The 17135-nt window shown below is 41.9% G+C and overlaps 1 protein-coding gene across 5 annotated transcripts; it reads left to right on the plus strand.

Moving 5' to 3' along the window:
• Window positions 1-2794: 2794 nt before the first annotated feature.
• LOC121759134 (nudix hydrolase 2-like) lies at window positions 2795-16577 on the plus strand. 5 transcript variants are annotated; one of them, XM_042154633.1, is made up of 8 exons: window positions 2796-3230; window positions 3524-3697; window positions 14939-15004; window positions 15205-15342; window positions 15646-15723; window positions 15797-15847; window positions 15941-16084; window positions 16175-16577. In XM_042154633.1, exons 2-8 carry the CDS (start codon window positions 3539-3541, stop codon window positions 16391-16393), a joined length of 855 nt encoding a protein of 284 aa, XP_042010567.1. In that variant the 5' UTR covers window positions 2796-3230; window positions 3524-3538; the 3' UTR covers window positions 16394-16577. The 5 variants fall into 5 exon arrangements, with proteins under 5 accessions (XP_042010570.1, XP_042010567.1, XP_042010568.1 ...); XM_042154634.1 differs by having other exon boundaries at window positions 2796-3113; XM_042154635.1 differs by having other exon boundaries at window positions 2796-3107.
• The last annotated feature ends 558 nt before the right edge of the window (window positions 16578-17135 follow it).

The raw sequence follows: 17135 nt of genomic DNA on the forward strand, positions 1-17135 counted from the left end.
GTAATGACGTTAGATGTATGTATGCAATGTACAAGCCATTTTTTTGTCCTTATGCAACTACTTCACTTTCTAATCTTCACGTAACTGATCTATACTTCACATTTTGATCGTTCTTTTATGCACGTAAATTCATTGCATTGGATCCAACTTATTATATACTTAGTTAATTGGAATATTAGATTTACCCTTTGCTTTATCTAAGTATTATAATGTTTGGATCATTGGACGTATTAATCTAGGGTCATTTTAATTGATAGAGATTAGATTCGCGAACATTTCAAATCTAAGTTGAAATATAACTCAAATATTTTAATGAACATTAATCTAGGGTCATTTTAATGAATTTTTAGTAATTAGGCATAACACATTGTTAGGCCTAATATTTTTCCATGTTCTATTTTATATCTACATGTATAGTCACTTGTTATAGGAGTATTTAATAGGTGGACTTCACATTGCAATAACATATTAAACTAAAATATTGTTTTCCACCTTGGATATATTTTTTCCATTATTTATTTGAGCAACTTAATATTTTCATTTTAATTTGTCTAATACTACTAAACATAAATGGTTGATTTTGTCTCAACGTTTGAGACGTTTAGAATCTCCATTGCATAAAATGTACTGTACACTCTTTTGTTAATCGAGATATTAATGTGGCAACCGGAATTACACCACTATCCTACACATAAGTGTTAGTTTACTCATTTTTTCCCTATAGTTTGAGGCATTGTCATGCCGAAAAACAATGGGAATGGCATGAAGCAAAACAAAAGAGAGAAAAATGGGAATGAATGAGCTACGAAATTTATGGAGGTTTTCAATACAACATACTAGTAATATGTAAGGAACTAGCAATAGTGCCTGTAAATGAAAAGCCTCATAGGATAAAAATCGAGACATTTTAACAGCTAAAGGGCTGTAATTCTTTCGGGTTTATTTCAAACTTACAAAGCGTTGTCTCAAGCGTAGTACTTAGTAAAAGTGTTTATGTCCGAGTATGATTCATTGAAGCATATACTTCCCCGTCTAGTAATAAATGTCTATTTTTTTTATCAATTCAAGTTTTAAGAAATAATTTGATTTTGTAAAAGAAAATGGATAAAAAAATAGTACTATAATGTAAGTCTTAGTTTATATACTCCATTAATTTTATAATAAAAGAATATGAATTAATTAAGTTAATTGAATATGAGGTCTCCTTGCTAAAAGTAATAAATGCTAAAAGTAATAAAAATATAATGACATAATTATTGGCGCGAAAAAGAAAAATAGGACATTAATAATGGAAAATGGATGAAAGGAGTATTAAATGTTTGCAATTTATTGTGAAATACTAATTTTAGGTAAGAAAAATATATACTCTTCTAAAAAGTAACACATTCCAAAAAAAAAAATACTTTGTAAAATTAAAAAATAGTTTAAGATACATTAAAAAACATAAATAATTATTCATAATTAGAACAACTATGGTAGTTAGAGCATCCACAATGGAGGCTAGCGGATAGGCTAGCCGACCGCTAGTAGATCCGCTAGCCTCCATTGCGACAATTTAGGCTAGCCGATTCGCGGGCGCTAGGCGATCCGCTAGCTGCCATTGCGGGCTCGGAATCGGCTAGCAGATTTTTTTTAATTATGTAATTTTTTTTATAATTTACTTTTTTTAATTTAAATAAAATTATTGCATTTTCCCGTATCTATGTCGTAAATTTAATTTCGTATTTGTGTGATTGTAATTTTTAATTATGTAATCCCGTAATTAGTGTGTGGAAGATGATTGTTTTAAAAATTAATGTAATTTTTTTTAATTAATGTACTTTTTTTAATTTTAATATTATTATTGAATTTTCCCGTATTTGTGTCGTAAATTTAATTCCGTATTTTGCGTGATTGTAATTTTTAATTATGTAATTCCGTAATTCGTGTGTGGAAGAGGAGTTTTTTTTTAAATTAATGTAAATTTTTTTAATTAATGTACTTTTTTAATTTTAATATTATTATTGAATTTTCCCATATATGTGTCGTAAATTTAATTCCGTATTTTGTGTGATTGTTAATTATTTATTTTTATAATTTTGTTTATTGTGACTAGACTATGGCTGAGCTATTGCTTGTCCAGTTGCTTGTCCTGATGCTGTGGTCGGAGGAGTTTGTAGGGCTGCTGATGTGACAGGAGCAGTTTGTGGCTAGGCTATGGCTGAGTTATTGCTTATCTAAAACTATTGGGGAGGCTCTTAGAATTTAATTTTTGGCACAATTTGAAAAATCGCAACGTAATACACGAAGATCAGAAGCTGGGATTGATTCAAGTGGTGCTCAAGTGCTGTTGTGGACCCAACAATGTTAAAATTCATAATTCTTGTCCCACATCGACTTGGTAACGATCCTAGCTCACCTATATAAGTGTGGATAACCCTCCCCCTTATGAGGCCTTTTAAGGGGTGAGTGGCCCATTTCTAATATGGTATCAGAGCGGGCCCAAGTCGATGATGGATTATATCTCTTTATCTCTTCTCTTGCCTACCCACGTGATGGAAGTCCGATGTGTCATTCCGGCCCACACGTGAGGGGGCGTGTTAAAATTCATAATTCTTGTCCCACATCGACTTGGTAACGATCCTAGCTCACCTATATAAGTGTGGATAACCCTCCCCCTTATGAGGCCTTTATCGACTTGGTAACGATCCTAGCTCACCTATATAAGTGTGGATAACCCTCCCCCTTATGAGGCCTTTTAAGGGGTGAGTGGCCCATTTCTAATAGGAGTCGCACTTGAATTCGATTAGTGGGCGGTAGGTAGTGGCGATGATAGGTCTAAACTCTACGCGAAGCCGCCGCACTCAACACACTCAATGACTGAAACACTCGAGTGTGGATCGGGCCCACGGCCCGGATAAGCCGAAGTGCAGGCTTGTTGCCGCCACGCCACGCTTTACCCAATCATATCAACATGGTGGAGTCGATCCATTTGCCACTTGGACTCTATGCTCCGCGTCACGCTCCTCTCGCTGCAGTGACGCCTACCTTCTACTATAAACTGCGGCCTCCTTGCCTCTACCTTGCTGCACCCCCATTTCCACTGCTCTAGCTTCTCTCAATGCTGTGTTAATGTCTATCCTATTCGATTTTATCATTCATATTTGCTATTCCGCTTTCAATTTGTTTCGATTTTTCCTGAATTAATTTATGCTGCTGCAACTGTTTCTGAGTGGGAATCTGATGTCTAGATAAGTTCGAACATCTGTAACTTGCGATACAACAGTGTTATTTGGTGAATTTCAGTATTTCAATCGATGTAGGATTAATAGAATCCGTTCGTTAATATGCTTGCTTATGTGCCATTGAAAATTAATTTTGAGTTACTAAAGCTCTGTGATTGATGCAGAGAATTTGAGAAAATTATCTCTGATAGTATTTTAATTTTTCATTTCTGTGATTATCCTACTTGTATATTCAAGCTTTGATTACACCATTTATATGTGCATCTGTGACTAAGATTGATCTTGCTTCTTAAATTCAGGTTGCTTGTGGCATAATGGACCAAGAGAATTCTGAAAAGGGAACGGAAGATGCCCCCGTGCTTCCTTCATGCGAAGACGAACACGGGGGTATCATAGTGGAGTTGAAGGATCCCATGGATCCCACTGAATTTGCTCTGCTTCTCAAAACTTCACTTTCACAGTGGAAACTGCAGGTAATTTTGCACCCATGCTTTGAGATCACTGAGTTAACATGATGCCTAAGCAACTGTTACTTGCTTTTCATATGATTCAAAATCTGCTAAATGGAAACCTTGCTTCTCATCTACTATTTAATATGAAATATCAATTCCTGCCGTTTCCATCTTTTGGAGCAGTGAAGTAATCCTCACAGAACTTCAAAACTAAAGGATCTGAATCATCTATATATTTCTTAGATTGAAACAAGCTTTTGCAGTGTCATGTTTGTTATGCTTTTTTTTACATCCTCATCCATGACAGATGGGTGGCGTTGCTCACTTGTGTTGTTGATTTCACGTATTGTATAATCATGTTATGCAAAACTGTGTTTTGGTGAGAAGTCCAGATTACTGTAAGAGCCAGAATTCACTTCATACTTAAAAAGCTTTGTCTAGTTACCATTGAAGCTTGGAGTTTTTCTTAGTTTCATTGTTGACGTGTATATACCTGAAGTCCAAACATATTATTCTTGGAAGCACTTGGTCCTTCTTGATCTCTTGACTGACCAACTGTCATATTGACCAACTAGCGAGTCCAAGTCAGAGTCAAGGGTCCATTATGTGTGTGTTGATTGAGTATAATGATGATTTAGCGAATTTTTGATGGGAATAAATGCAAGTAATAAATGAAGATCACAACACTGAAAATTACGTGGTTCGATTTACTGAGGTAAATCTACGTCCACGGGAAGAATAGAGGGCAAATTTGTATTGCTTGATCTAGCTTACAGATTACAATACTGATTTGCTATATGAGATTCAGGATCTAGAGAACTTAACCCTGGTCTATCTGATCTAAGTTCTATTTATACATTCGAACTAAGATCGTGGTTTGCAGCCCTGGTAGGGGGGTTGATAACTGCTTAATACCACTAAATAGATCGTGGGTGTAATGGAGGTCGTGGAGATCCTGCATGGGTCCACTATCTCCTTGTTCGGTCGAATACTGAGACCGAACTGCTGAACTTTGCCGATCAGCTTTTGCCGATCTGAGAGTTGAGCTCGATAGATCGGCTTTTACCGAGCTATAGGCTGTGACCGAACTCTTTGGTTGTGCCGAACTGATACTCTTTCTTGGGTTTTGGGCTGATGGGCCGTCACTGCTATTGGGCTCGCAATTATTGTTTAGTTGTTTAGTTCGTATCCCATCACCACCCCCCCCGAAAAGCGAAGTGAATCACTTCGGCATTTTGGATAGGTGTAAGGGGGAGGCTGACGTCAGGGGACGTGCTCTGCACGTGTCTGCATTAAATGTGATAGCAAATCCGGCCAGAGAATCCAGAAAAAGTGGGATTTGAAACGGTGCGACGAATTTGAAAAATATTTCCTTTCTTCATCATTGGAACACTTTTGCGATTATTTCTTCTGCATTCTCTCTCTTTTTCGTAAAATTTTCTTCCGCTTCTTCAAGAATTTCTTCAGAGACTTTCGACCATCAAAGAGTAAGAATCATGTCTTCTTCTTCTGAAACTGTTTCTGAATCAGGTAGTGGTAGGAAGGGGGGTAAGGGATCTTCTGGCCGGAAAAAGTCCGGGGAGAAGACGGTAGAATATTTTCACAGCATTTTGAGTAAGGATACTGTGATATCCTTACACAGAAAATATTTTCTTCCTGGGGGGTTAGTGGTGATTCCCGACGACACTCATAGGGCTAACTCGCCGCCGGAGGGTTATGCCACCGTTTACGAAGCCTGCTTAGAATGCGGGCTTCGTTTCCCTCTTCCCCCCGCCTTTGTAGAGCTTCTTGATTTTTTCCAACTTCCTTTAGGTCAGGTGACTCCAAATTCTTGGAGGCACTTATCGGCCTTTGCTGCCGAGCTGCGTAGACTAGAAAAGGATCTGTCTCTGAGGGCAATCCTTAATTTCTTTCAGTTTAAGAGAAAGGGATCCTGGTTTTACTTGATCCCTTTACAGCCCTTTAGAGCCTTCTGTAAAACCAAATGGCCGATGTGGAAAAATCGCTTCTTTTTTTACAATAGGACAGCGGCTCCGGACTTTTCCTGGAGAGGGCCGAAGTCCGTAATTCCTCATCCTCGGGTAGAACCGTTGGACGAGCTCGAGGGCGGGCTCAATAAGATTCCCATGATTAGGAAACAGTATTTGGAATCTGAGCTCGTCAAGGGTGACTTCGTGTTCGACTCCTCGTCTTCGGACGAAGAGACTGAGGGTAAGGATTTCTTTTTTATGCTTTACTGCTTTAGCGGCGAAAACTAACTTTGTTTTCTTGCTTTTTGGCAGTGAACATGCTAAGCAAGCTTGGTCGCAAATCCTCCGAATCAAAGGAGCCGGAGAAACAGAAAACCACCAGCTCGGCGTCTGATGCCGAGAAGAATCCGAAGAGGCAGAAGACCTCTTCGAGTCAGTCTTCGGATCCAAAAAAGCCGGGATCGACCTCGGCAAGGGGGAAGGCGAAGACTCAGAAACCCCCAAAAGCGCCAGAGAGAGACATTGTCCAGGGGGGTTATGGATCAGGAGTGGTTACGGCCACTTCGGAACATATCTCTGAGCCCTTTTTATGGCCAAAGGACTTTGTAGAGGTGAATTTTCTTCTTGATTTTCTGGCTTTGCTTCTTTCCTATATTTTTTTTTGTGGCCCCTCTGTTGACTTTTTCCTTTTTCCATTTTCAGAGGAACAATATGCTCTGCAAACTCGTCACAGTTGAACTCTCTAAAGCGTCCAGCGATTATGATGAGATGCAGAGGAATTTGAATGCTGCTCGTCACCAGGCCGAACAGGCTCGGGCAGACTTTGAGAGGGCAAGGGCCGCTATGATCTCGGCTCAGGATGAAGCCCAGCGTGCCAAAGACCAGCTCATTATCCAGAGAGAGCGGTCGAAACAGAGGGAGGCGGCTGCCGTGGTTGCTCAGGGGGAGGCTCTCCGTGTTTACACGGAGAAACTCTTTTTGAGCAATCAATTTTCGGCCCTTATCGGTGATCTGCTGAAATTGATGACCGATAATGTTGAGCAGGAACCCGAAGTCGTCTTGCCGCTGTATGGCCGAGAGATTGCAGCGCGTCTCCAGAGTCTGCCGCTCCTTGAGGAGCTTGCGTCTTCATCGGTCCTGCTTTCTGCTGAACGAGTCCGTAATTGCCGTGCTGACCGTGACGAGAACATGGAGGCCATCTTTGCCTCCTTGGGGCCTGTTTCACCCGCTTCAATTTTCAAAGAAGAGGGTGAGCAGGAAAATGAGGCCGGCAAGGAGACCGAGCAGAAGGATCAGCAGACCGGCGACGGGCACGCCGAGCAAGAGGTGCAGCAGATCGGCGATGGGGGCGCCGAGCAGGAGGGAGGGAGGAGGGAGGCCGAGGCTGAGACCGAGGTCGACAAGGAGAAAGAAGCTGAAACCCACAGGGAAGCCGGAGACGAAACTGGCGGAGTATGATTTCGTCTCCCTTCTCTTAGTTTAGTTTCTTTCTTTCTATTTGTAAAATGGCCTTGAAGCCCTCCTTGTGTAAATTTTTTCTTGTGAATGAAAAAAAATTCTTCTTTCTACACTCGTGTCTTCCTTATAGCTTTTCTTAATCTCTTTTACTCCTATTGTGGTTTACTGCCTGCTCGGTAAACTGAAATGCCGAACTGACATAGCTGCTTCGTATTCTTAACTCTAAGGAGCTGGAGGTACTTCACTGGAAGCGGCTATACTCTTTGGCTTTAAATGAAGCTGAGAAAAAAGCTATAGATGACCAGATGAAGTATGATGAACTCTTGGCTCGTTTAGTGGAGCTGGAGTCCAACAATAAGGACTTAGAGTCCATAAAGAAAGATCTGGAGGCCGAGCTGAATACTGTCATCGCTGAGAGGACTGCATATGAAGATTTCATCTGCGGGCGCGGGGGAATGACTATATCTGAAGTTCAGAATCAAGTTGATGAACTGTGGGAGAAGCTTCATGTACTCCGGAAGAACAATGTGCTGGAGAGCTCGGCTTGCCAACAAGTTGTGAAATCATTGCGGCGCTTGGCTTCTCTGTACGACATCATTCTTTCCCGGCGTCCCTCAATCGAGAGATTCCTTAGCCGTTTCCCGCTAACAGATGCTCACACTCCAACTCAAACCTCTAATCCACTTACTCAAAATTCTACTCCAAATCAGCAACGGACTCAGGAGCAACCGGAAACGTCAAGACAAGAACGCCCTGAAGTTCGTAGAGGAGTTGTGAATATGAGTGAGCAAGATCAGCGAATGCTTCGTGAAGAGACTCTTCGCCGCCGAGGTGCTAGAACTTCCCGGACTCAGGGAAGAGGCGGTAGGTCGATCAGAGCATCTCGTCCACCTACTTATTCTTCAACTGCTCGGAACGCCCGAACTCAGCATCATGAGGATTTTTCGGATAGGTGGCTCAACTTTAGCAATCGTAGACAGTAGAATAGTCCTTTGTAATGGTGTAACGCATTCTCGTAGGGCAGCGGAATTGTATGCCCCACAAGACTTAGTAAATGAAATTTTTTCATTTCGCTTCTATCACTGCGTATTTACAGTTCAGCGATTTTTTATTTCATTTATTGTACTCGTCCTAGGTCTTATGAAGTAAACTCTTCTTTTACCGGACTTAGTTAGTGTCCTTATTTGGCGAGTTTTATCGCTTGGATTGGACTTTCCCTAGTTAACCGGAGTGGTTTTCGGCTTATTGCAGTTCGTTTCAGACGAATTGCTTGTTTCTTAAGCTGAATTGTGGAATCTTGTATCTTCCTTAGAAGCTTGGACTCACAATTGTCTTTAATACATGATCTAAAAAAAGGGGATCAGCCTTTAAGGAACAATATACCTCAGTAACATTTATAAGAGACAAAACGCACATAGAGAGACAAATAAAAAGGACGAAAAAGATTTTAATCTTTTTAAAAAACGACAAGTATAAAGAACAATAAAAATATGAAAGCACATAACCCTAGGACCGAACTAGACACAAGACTGACCGGACCTTGTCTCTTACAAATAGAACTTCTTGAGGTTGGAAATATGCCATGTTCGGGGTACTTGTTCTCCTGACATGTGAGTTAATTTATAAGACCCTTTTCCCAGGACTTCTGACACCCGATACGGACCTTCCCATGTGGGTTCAAGTTTGCCCAGCTTTTCTGCTCGGCTTACTTCATTGTTTCTCAATACGAGATCTCCCACTTGAAACTGCAGCTTTTTCACCCTTTGGTTATAATACCGGGTTACTTGCTCCTTGTACTTGGCTTCTTTTATGAAGGCCAATTCTCTTCTTTCTTCGGCAAGATCTAGTTCGGCTCTCAGTCCGTCGTCATTCAGTTCTGTTGAGAAATTAAGGGTTCGGGGGCTGGGTATGCCGATCTCAACCGGAATTACGGCTTCAGTGCCGTACACTAGACTGTACGGAGTTTCACCGTTGGAGGTTTTTGGTGTAGTTCGGTAAGACCATAGGACTTGAGGAAGATTTTCTACCCATTGTCCTTTGGCTTGTTCTAACCGAGTTTTTAATCCTTTCACCAAAGTACGGTTTGTTACTTCCGTTTGTCCGTTTGCTTGTGGGTGAGAGACTGAAGTGAACCGCTGTTGAATATTCAACTCTTGGCACCAATTCTTGAATGTTTTGTCAGTAAACTGAGTCCCATTATCTGAAATGAGGATATGGGGTATGCCAAATCGGCAAACTATGTTCTTCCAGACAAAATCTAATGCCTTTGAGCTTGTTATCGTAGCTAATGGTTCAGCCTCCACCCACTTTGTGAAGTAATCCACGGCAACGATCAAGAATTTCATTTGCCGGGGAGCTTGTGGTAGTGGTCCTACTATGTCTATGCCCCATTGCATAAAAGGCCAAGGGCTTTGCATAGCACATAGATCAGTCTGCGGCGTCCTTGGGATATTTGCATGGATTTGGCATTTCGTACATTTCTTAACTAGCTGTACTGCTTCTTGTACCAAAGTTGGCCAATAATATCCCCATCTCAGAACTTTTTTAGCTAATGCTCTAGCTCCGATGTGGCTACCGCAAGATCCTTCATGAACTTCTCTAAGGATGTAATCCGTCTCTTCTGGTCCTACACATCGCAATAACGGTTGAAGGTAGGACTTTCTATATAGGACTCCTTCATGAAGTTCATACCGACGTGCTCGGCATGTGATTTTCCTTGCTTCTCTCTTATCCTCGGGCAGTTGTCCTTGATCTAGATACTTTAATATTGGCGTCATCCAGTTTGGTGAACTGGTTACTGAGTGTACTTCAGCTTCATCAATGCTTCTGTGCGGTAATTCCTCCACCTTTGAGCTCGGATATGAGGCCAACTTACTTAAAGTATCTGCTCGGCTATTTCCCGCTCTGGGAATGCGGATTATCCGAAAATAAGAGAAATTTCGGCTAATACTTTGCGCTTTGTCCAAGTATTTTTTCATCCTTTCACCACGGGCTTCACTTGTACCCAGCATGTGATTCACTATGACTTGTGAATCACAATGAATTTTGAGAGATTTGACAAGTAGACGTTGCGCTAACTGAAGTCCGGCAAGAAGGGCTTCGTATTCGGCTTCGTTATTAGTGGTTGGGAATAAGAACCGAAGTGAATAAGTTACTTCGTGTCCGTCGGGAGCGATAAGTAGAATACCAGCTCCACTTCCTGTCTTATTCGAAGCTCCATCTACGAATCCAATCCAACAGTCCGGCGGCTCTACTTCGGGTTTCTGGGGCTGTGTTAGTTCATCATTGGTAGGATTTTTCTGTTCGGCAATAATAGGGATTGCCTGATCGAACTTTGCCTCTACAAGAAAATCTGCCAAGGCTTGTCCCTTGATGGCTTTCCGAGGTAGATATTCTATTGAATGTTCTCCCAACTCTATGGCCCACTTGGCAATTCTGCCTGATGCTTCTGGCTTAGTCAAAACTTGCCGAAGTGGAAGATCGGTTAAGACGCATACTTTGTGAGCATAGAAATATGGCCGCAGTCTCCTTGCTGCATTTACTAATGCCAGAGCAATTTTTTCCAGAGGTTGATACCTTGTTTCGGGACCTCTTAATGCTCGGCTTGTAAAGTAGATAGGACGCTGTTTTAGGCCTTCTTCTCGTACAAGCACCGCGCTAATGGTTTGATCTGATGCTGCTAAATATAAGAATATCACTTCGGCATCTGTTGGAGCAGAGAGAGTAGGAAGTTCGGTTAAATAACTTTTGAGTTCGTCAAAAGCCTTTTTCTGTTCGGCTCCCCACTCAAACTTTGGTGCCTTCTTCAAAACATTGAAGAACGGCATTTGCTTTTCGGCTGCTTGGGAAAGGAATCTATTCAGTGCGGCTAGACATCCAGTTAGCCTTTGCACATCATGTATGGACTTCGGCATTGCCATGTTCTGAACAACTTGAACCTTTAGGGGATTTGCCTTGAGTCCTTCCTTTGAAACCCAACAACCCAGAAATTTTCCCGAATCTACCAAAAAGGTACATTTTTGGGGATTGAGTTTGAGGTTGGCTTTTTTGAGCACGTCGAGAGTGGATTTGAGATTGTTTTCGTACTCCGAAGTGCTTCTGCTTTTAACAACTATGTCGTCAACATATACTTCAACCTCTTTTCCGATCAGGTGCCGAAATAGCTTATCTACCATCCTTTGATATGTGGCTCCAGCATTCTTTAAACCAAATGGCATCTTTTTATAAGCAAAAATACCGAAGTCAGTAATGAAAGCCGTTTTTGAAGCATCATTCTCATCCATTAAAACTTGGTGGTATCCTCTATACAAATCAAGAAAACAGAAAATTTCGAAGCCTATCAGAGCTTCTACTTTTTTATCTATGTTGGGAAGGGGGTAGCAATCTTTAGGACAGTGCTTATTTAGATCCGTAAAATCTATGCACATCCGCCATCCTCCTTCTTTTTTCTTGATCATCACAGGATTGGCCACCCAAGAAGGATATTTTACTTCAAATAATACATCCGCTTTCAGTAATTGGCGGACTTCGTCATGGATGACTTGATTTCTTTCTGCCGCAAAGAGTCTTTGCTTCTGTTTTATAGGCCGGACTGAAGGATCAATATTTAACCGATGTGTAATTACCTCGGGAGACACTCCAGTCATGTCCAACGGAGACCACGCAAAGACATCTTTGTACTCTTTGAGGAGCTGGATGGTCTTTTCCCGGAGTAGAGGTGTTCCCGCGAAACCGATCTTGACCGTTCTGGATGGATCATCTTCGTATAACTGAACTTTCATCGAGTTCGGCTCCGGTGTGACTTCGTTCATTTCGCCTGCCTCTGACTCCGGCTGCTGTGATTGCTATGCTTGATGGTGCCGATCTGATTGTTCGGCACTTTTAAGCGCAATCTGCAAACATTCTTTTGCTCTCTTTTGATCACCTCGGATGGCTGCTATCCCTCCTTTAGTGGGGATCTTGATTGTGAGGTGATAAGTAGAGCAAATGGCCCGAACTGTGTTGAGCCAGTCTCTTCCCAGTATAATGTTATACGGGGATCGAGCTTTTACCACAAAAAACTCGATCACCGTACTGGAGCTAGTAGGCGCTCTTCCTACCGTAATCGGAAGGCTGATAATACCTTCAGGGCGGGTGTCCTCCTGGGCGAAACTTTTCAGAGGAAGTGGGGCCGGACTGAGCCGAGCTGGATCCACTTCCAGTTTATCAAAACATTCTTTAAAAAGAATGCTAACCGACGCTCCTGTATCCACAAACACTCTGTGGATCAGTTTGTTTGCCACTCCAGCTTGAATGACAATAGCGTCTTGATGAGGAGAAATGGCCGGGACGGGATCTGCATCTGAAAATGTAATTACTTCCTCCTTCTTCAGCCTTTTATGTGTTGGCTCCTCTCGATTGAAGCCTCTGCGCTCTGATTTTAGAGACGATTTAGTCTTCCCGGCTGGGAGAGCGTCAATAGTCTGGATCACTCCATCATATTGCGGCTCGTCATCGTCTTCGGGATCCTGTTGCCTTTTAGGATCCTGAGGAGCGCAGTTCGCACTTCTCTGTTTCTTATTCTTTTTCGGCGGCTTGCTTTGGTATTTTTTTAACGTCCCTGCTTTCACAAGAACATCAATATCTGCTGCCAAATTTCGGCACTCCTCGGTATCGTGACCGTGGTCTTGATGGAAGGAGCAATATTTATCCTGACTTCGGCGCGTGGCCGATTTCGTCATCGGCTTTGGTTTTTCGAACATATCAGAATGCAGTTCGAAAATTTCCGCTCTCGACTTGTTCAATGGTACGAACTGAGCGGGTGGTTTCTCAGGATTGAGACGTGGTCCCAATCTGTCTTGTACCGGTGCCCTTTGAATTCTTTCAAAAGGAGTTCGGCGAGGATGTCCCTGATCGCTATGATCGGGCTTCCTCTTGTCTCCTCTGGAAGAGCTGTCTAAAGACCGTTTTCGACGGTCTGCCTCATCAGCACGAGAAAACTGGTCCGCAATGTCCCACATCTCTTGAGCTGTTTGCGGACTGCATTCAACGAGCTTTCTATAGAGAGCTCCTGGCAGAATTCCATTTTGGAATGCCGAAATGACAAGTAGATCATTGAGATCATCTACTTGTAGGCATTCCTTGTGGAATCTTGTCATGAAGTCGCTAATCTTTTCATCGCGACCTTGACGTATAGAAAGCAGCTGAGCCGAAGTGATTCGGGTTTCAGCTTTCTGGAAGAACCTCCTATGAAAAGCATCCATTAGATCTCTGTAAGATCTAATGCTGCCTTGAGGGAGGCTATCAAACCACCTTCTTGCGTTCCCGATGAGCAGCTCGGGAAACAGCTTACACATATGAACCTCATTGAGACCTTGGTTCGCCATATTATACTGATAGCGTCCCAGGAAATCATGAGGATCCACTAACCCGTCATAAGTCACTGACGGAGTTCGGTAATTCTGTGGCAACGGAGTTCTGGTGATATCATCCGAAAATGGAGTCTTCAGCGCTCCATACATAGCGAATCCGACATCTCTACGGTATGGTGGAGATGGAGTTCTCCTGTGATTTCGGTAACAAGGAGGAGAAGGAACATATCGGTGGTGAGGATTCTTTCTCCTGGAAGATACGACACTACTGCGGTAGTGACTTTCATGTCTGGAGGGGGAGGGAGAATCCGCCGTTTTCTTCTCCGGCTTCTGGCTCTTTTGCAGGAATGTTAAGAACTCATCCTGCTTCTCAGCCAAGAACAACTTGACAGCCTCATTCAAATCGAGCTGCTGGGGAGGCTCGGTGCGATGACTTTTTGAGTGGTTTGTTCTTTCACCGTGAGAACTGGAGGCAGATTTCTCCAGAGGCTGTTTTCCAGACCTACGGGCTGGACTAGCTTCCTCACGTTCATCACGGACGGAAGTATGGGTATTATGTGATCTGGTACGCATTTTTTGGTGGAAGAGGATCAAAAACTCGCTTTCATCACAGTTTTGGTTTTCTGTTTTCCCACAGACGGCGCCAGTGATGATTTAGCGAATTTTTGATGGGAATAAATGCAAGTAATAAATGAAGATCACAACACTGAAAATTACGTGGTTCGATTTACTGAGGTAAATCTACGTCCACGGGAAGAATAGAGGGCAAATTTGTATTGCTTGATCTAGCTTACAGATTACAATACTGATTTGCTATATGAGATTCAGGATCTAGAGAACTTAACCCTGGTCTATCTGATCTAAGTTCTATTTATACATTCGAACTAAGATCGTGGTTTGCAGCCCTGGTAGGGGGGTTGATAACTGCTTAATACCACTAAATAGATCGTGGGTGTAATGGAGGTCGTGGAAATCCTGCATGGGTCCACTATCTCCTTGTTCGGTCGAATACTGAGACCGAACTGCTGAACTTTGCCGATCAGCTTTTGCCGATCTGAGAGTTGAGCTCGATAGATCGGCTTTTACCGAGCTATAGGCTGTGACCGAACTCTTTGGTTGTGCCGAACTGATACTCTTTCTTGGGTTTTGGGCTGATGGGCCGTCACTGCTATTGGGCTCGCAATTATTGTTTAGTTGTTTAGTTCGTATCCCATCATATAACCTTCCAGAAATACATCTCTACTTTTTCTTAGTTTACATCATATATTGACCTAACAGAGTCTCAAATTTGTTTGAACGAATATAGTTGTTTAACGAGCACGTAGAATGCCATTCATAAATGACTATGCACTTAGTTGATACCCGATATAGTTAGGAATAAAATTCTTAACTGCGTTCTGGACTGTCGACTTCATAAATAGTTCAATATTTTGTATTAATAAAATACCATGTTTACCTTCACGTTCTGTAATAAAATCATGTAGGGGAAGAAGGGAGTCTGGATTAAATTACCAATTAAACTTGTGACTCTCGCTGAAGCTGCAGTCAAGGTAGTTTCCTTCTCACTTAGGACCTTTGAAGTTTTTGAGTCCTCTTTCACTTTTTATATCTAGTTAGGCACCAACAGAAAAAGTTGGTTAGTCTAGAGCAACTCAAGACTTGTATCTTCAATGTTTTGCCATGTGCGTAGATGCACCACCAATCTTGACATATGAGTTTGATCTAATCACACCAATTTATAACATTGTAGGATGGATTTGTGTATCACCATGCTGAGCCTCACTATTTGATGCTTGTAAAATGGATTCATGAAACTCCTAGTACCATTCCAGCAAATGCAACACACCGGCTCCGCATTGGTGCTATTGTCTTGAATGACAAAAGAGAGGTGTTTTCCATATCATTCTATGTATATTTGCTTATCTCGGTCCATTACACGTATATGAAGTGAACTGCCTGTGTTAAATACTCTATTATAGAAATTTGGATTGGCTTGGAAAATTGACTGAGAGGATCATATGAAACTTCTTGCAAATTTATGACATACTCAGTTAATAATGCCGTCATCTTTGTGGATTTAGCACATATTTTATTTGGTGTAGTTGTTCAAAACTTCAAATAGTTAAATGGATTCTGAGGAGCAACCCTAAAGTTCTTCTCTTTCTTACCTGTTGCCACTCATCTTGCACAGTTGCTCGTTGTTCTGGAAAAGCATGGCAGATTTAAAGGCACCGGCATCTGGAAGATACCCACTGGAATGGTCGAGGAGGTTTGTGTTTTAAATAAAGTTTCATTTGAAAAATCAAAACGCTTCAACAAGTACATTGCTTTCACATATCCAGGGAGAGGATATCATTGTAGGAGCAACAAGAGAAGTAAAAGAGGAAACCGGAGTAAGCAATTGTTAACTGGTGAATAAATAAATACATATGTTGTGAGTCTGCTCTTGGCCACCTTGTCTGACGACAGACGTTGCTACATTGCAGGTTGATTCAGAATTCATCGATGTGCTAGCATTCAGGCAAATGCACAAGACCTTTTACCAGAAGTCAGACTTATTTTTTCTATGCACGCTGAAGCCTCTATCGTTTGAGATCCAAATACAAGAGTCTGAGATTGATGGAGCCCAGGTATGAGTTAAACGAATGAATCAAAATCAAGATCACCAAATACACGAAGATCGAAACCGAATACATTAATCTATCTCATGTTATATGCAGTGGATGCCCATTGCTGAATACGCAGCACAGCCCTTTGCGGAGCAGCACTATGTGTTCAAGTATGCTGCGGATATATGCCTAGCTAAACTCGAAAAGGGTTACACTGGCTTCACACCACGTCCTACTACATCATTCCTCAGTCATAATCCCAGCTATCTCTATGTAAACGAGCTTCTTACCCTCCCAGTGTCTAATGAAAAGAAGCTGCGGAAGCTATGAAGATACACATGCTAGAGTTATGTTTGGTGAGAGCTCTCAAATCAGCATTTTTCATTGCACCGAATGTAACAAGTTACAATACATATATTCTTCACTCTAGGACATTGTACTAATCTACTTTAACAAACTCTGAACATTGTACTAGTCTACTTTAACAAACTCTGCAAAATCTCCCTCTTCTTCATTCCATTGAGCAACACGTCTCTCCAAGTACAACGGTGGTCCTCAACCTTAGCTGGTATGTTTGGCTCAATCACAGCCGTAGCTCGTGTGAGCTCTCGGATTGGTTCTTTTGGTGCAACCGCCTTTGTCGTCTCTTTTATCTTTTCTGTCGCCTTGGCTCGTCTGGAGTTGATGACTTGTTTATCACGCGTAATCTCAGCATTGCAAGCAGCAGCTTGATCAACTCGCCATGCAGCGGCTTGATCGACAGCTTGATCAACTTGGCATGCAGCGGCTTGACCAACAGCTTGATCAACTTGGCATGTGGCTTGACCAACTTTGTTGTCTCTTCCAGCTTGATCAACTTGGCATGCGGCGGCTTGACCAACAGCTTGATCAACTTGGTATGCAGCGGCTTGACCAACTTTGTTATCTCTTCCAACATCTAACTAATCATTTCTACTTCATAATCCCAATTTCCTATCCGCTTTATGATTTTATTTGTGTAAAAAAAGCCTCCCATGTACAATTTTCTGCATCCAGTAGTATGGTATTTCATCATTACTGCTTTACAAAAGAC

This window comes from Salvia splendens, chromosome 12, assembly GCF_004379255.2.
Source record: "Salvia splendens isolate huo1 chromosome 12, SspV2, whole genome shotgun sequence".
Classification (NCBI taxonomy): Eukaryota; Viridiplantae; Streptophyta; class Magnoliopsida; order Lamiales; family Lamiaceae; genus Salvia; species Salvia splendens.

Bases quoted from the DNA above. Each gene is read 5' to 3' on its own strand.
- LOC121759134 (XM_042154632.1), top strand. From the start codon at position 3,539: ATGGACCAAGAGAATTCTGAAAAGGGAACGGAAGATGCCCCCGTGCTT. The intron at 3,698-14,938 runs GTAATTTTGCAC...AAAATCATGTAG, and splicing joins TTTCACAGTGGAAACTGCAG to GGGAAGAAGGGAGTCTGGAT. The intron at 15,005-15,204 runs GTAGTTTCCTTC...ATAACATTGTAG, and splicing joins TCGCTGAAGCTGCAGTCAAG to GATGGATTTGTGTATCACCA.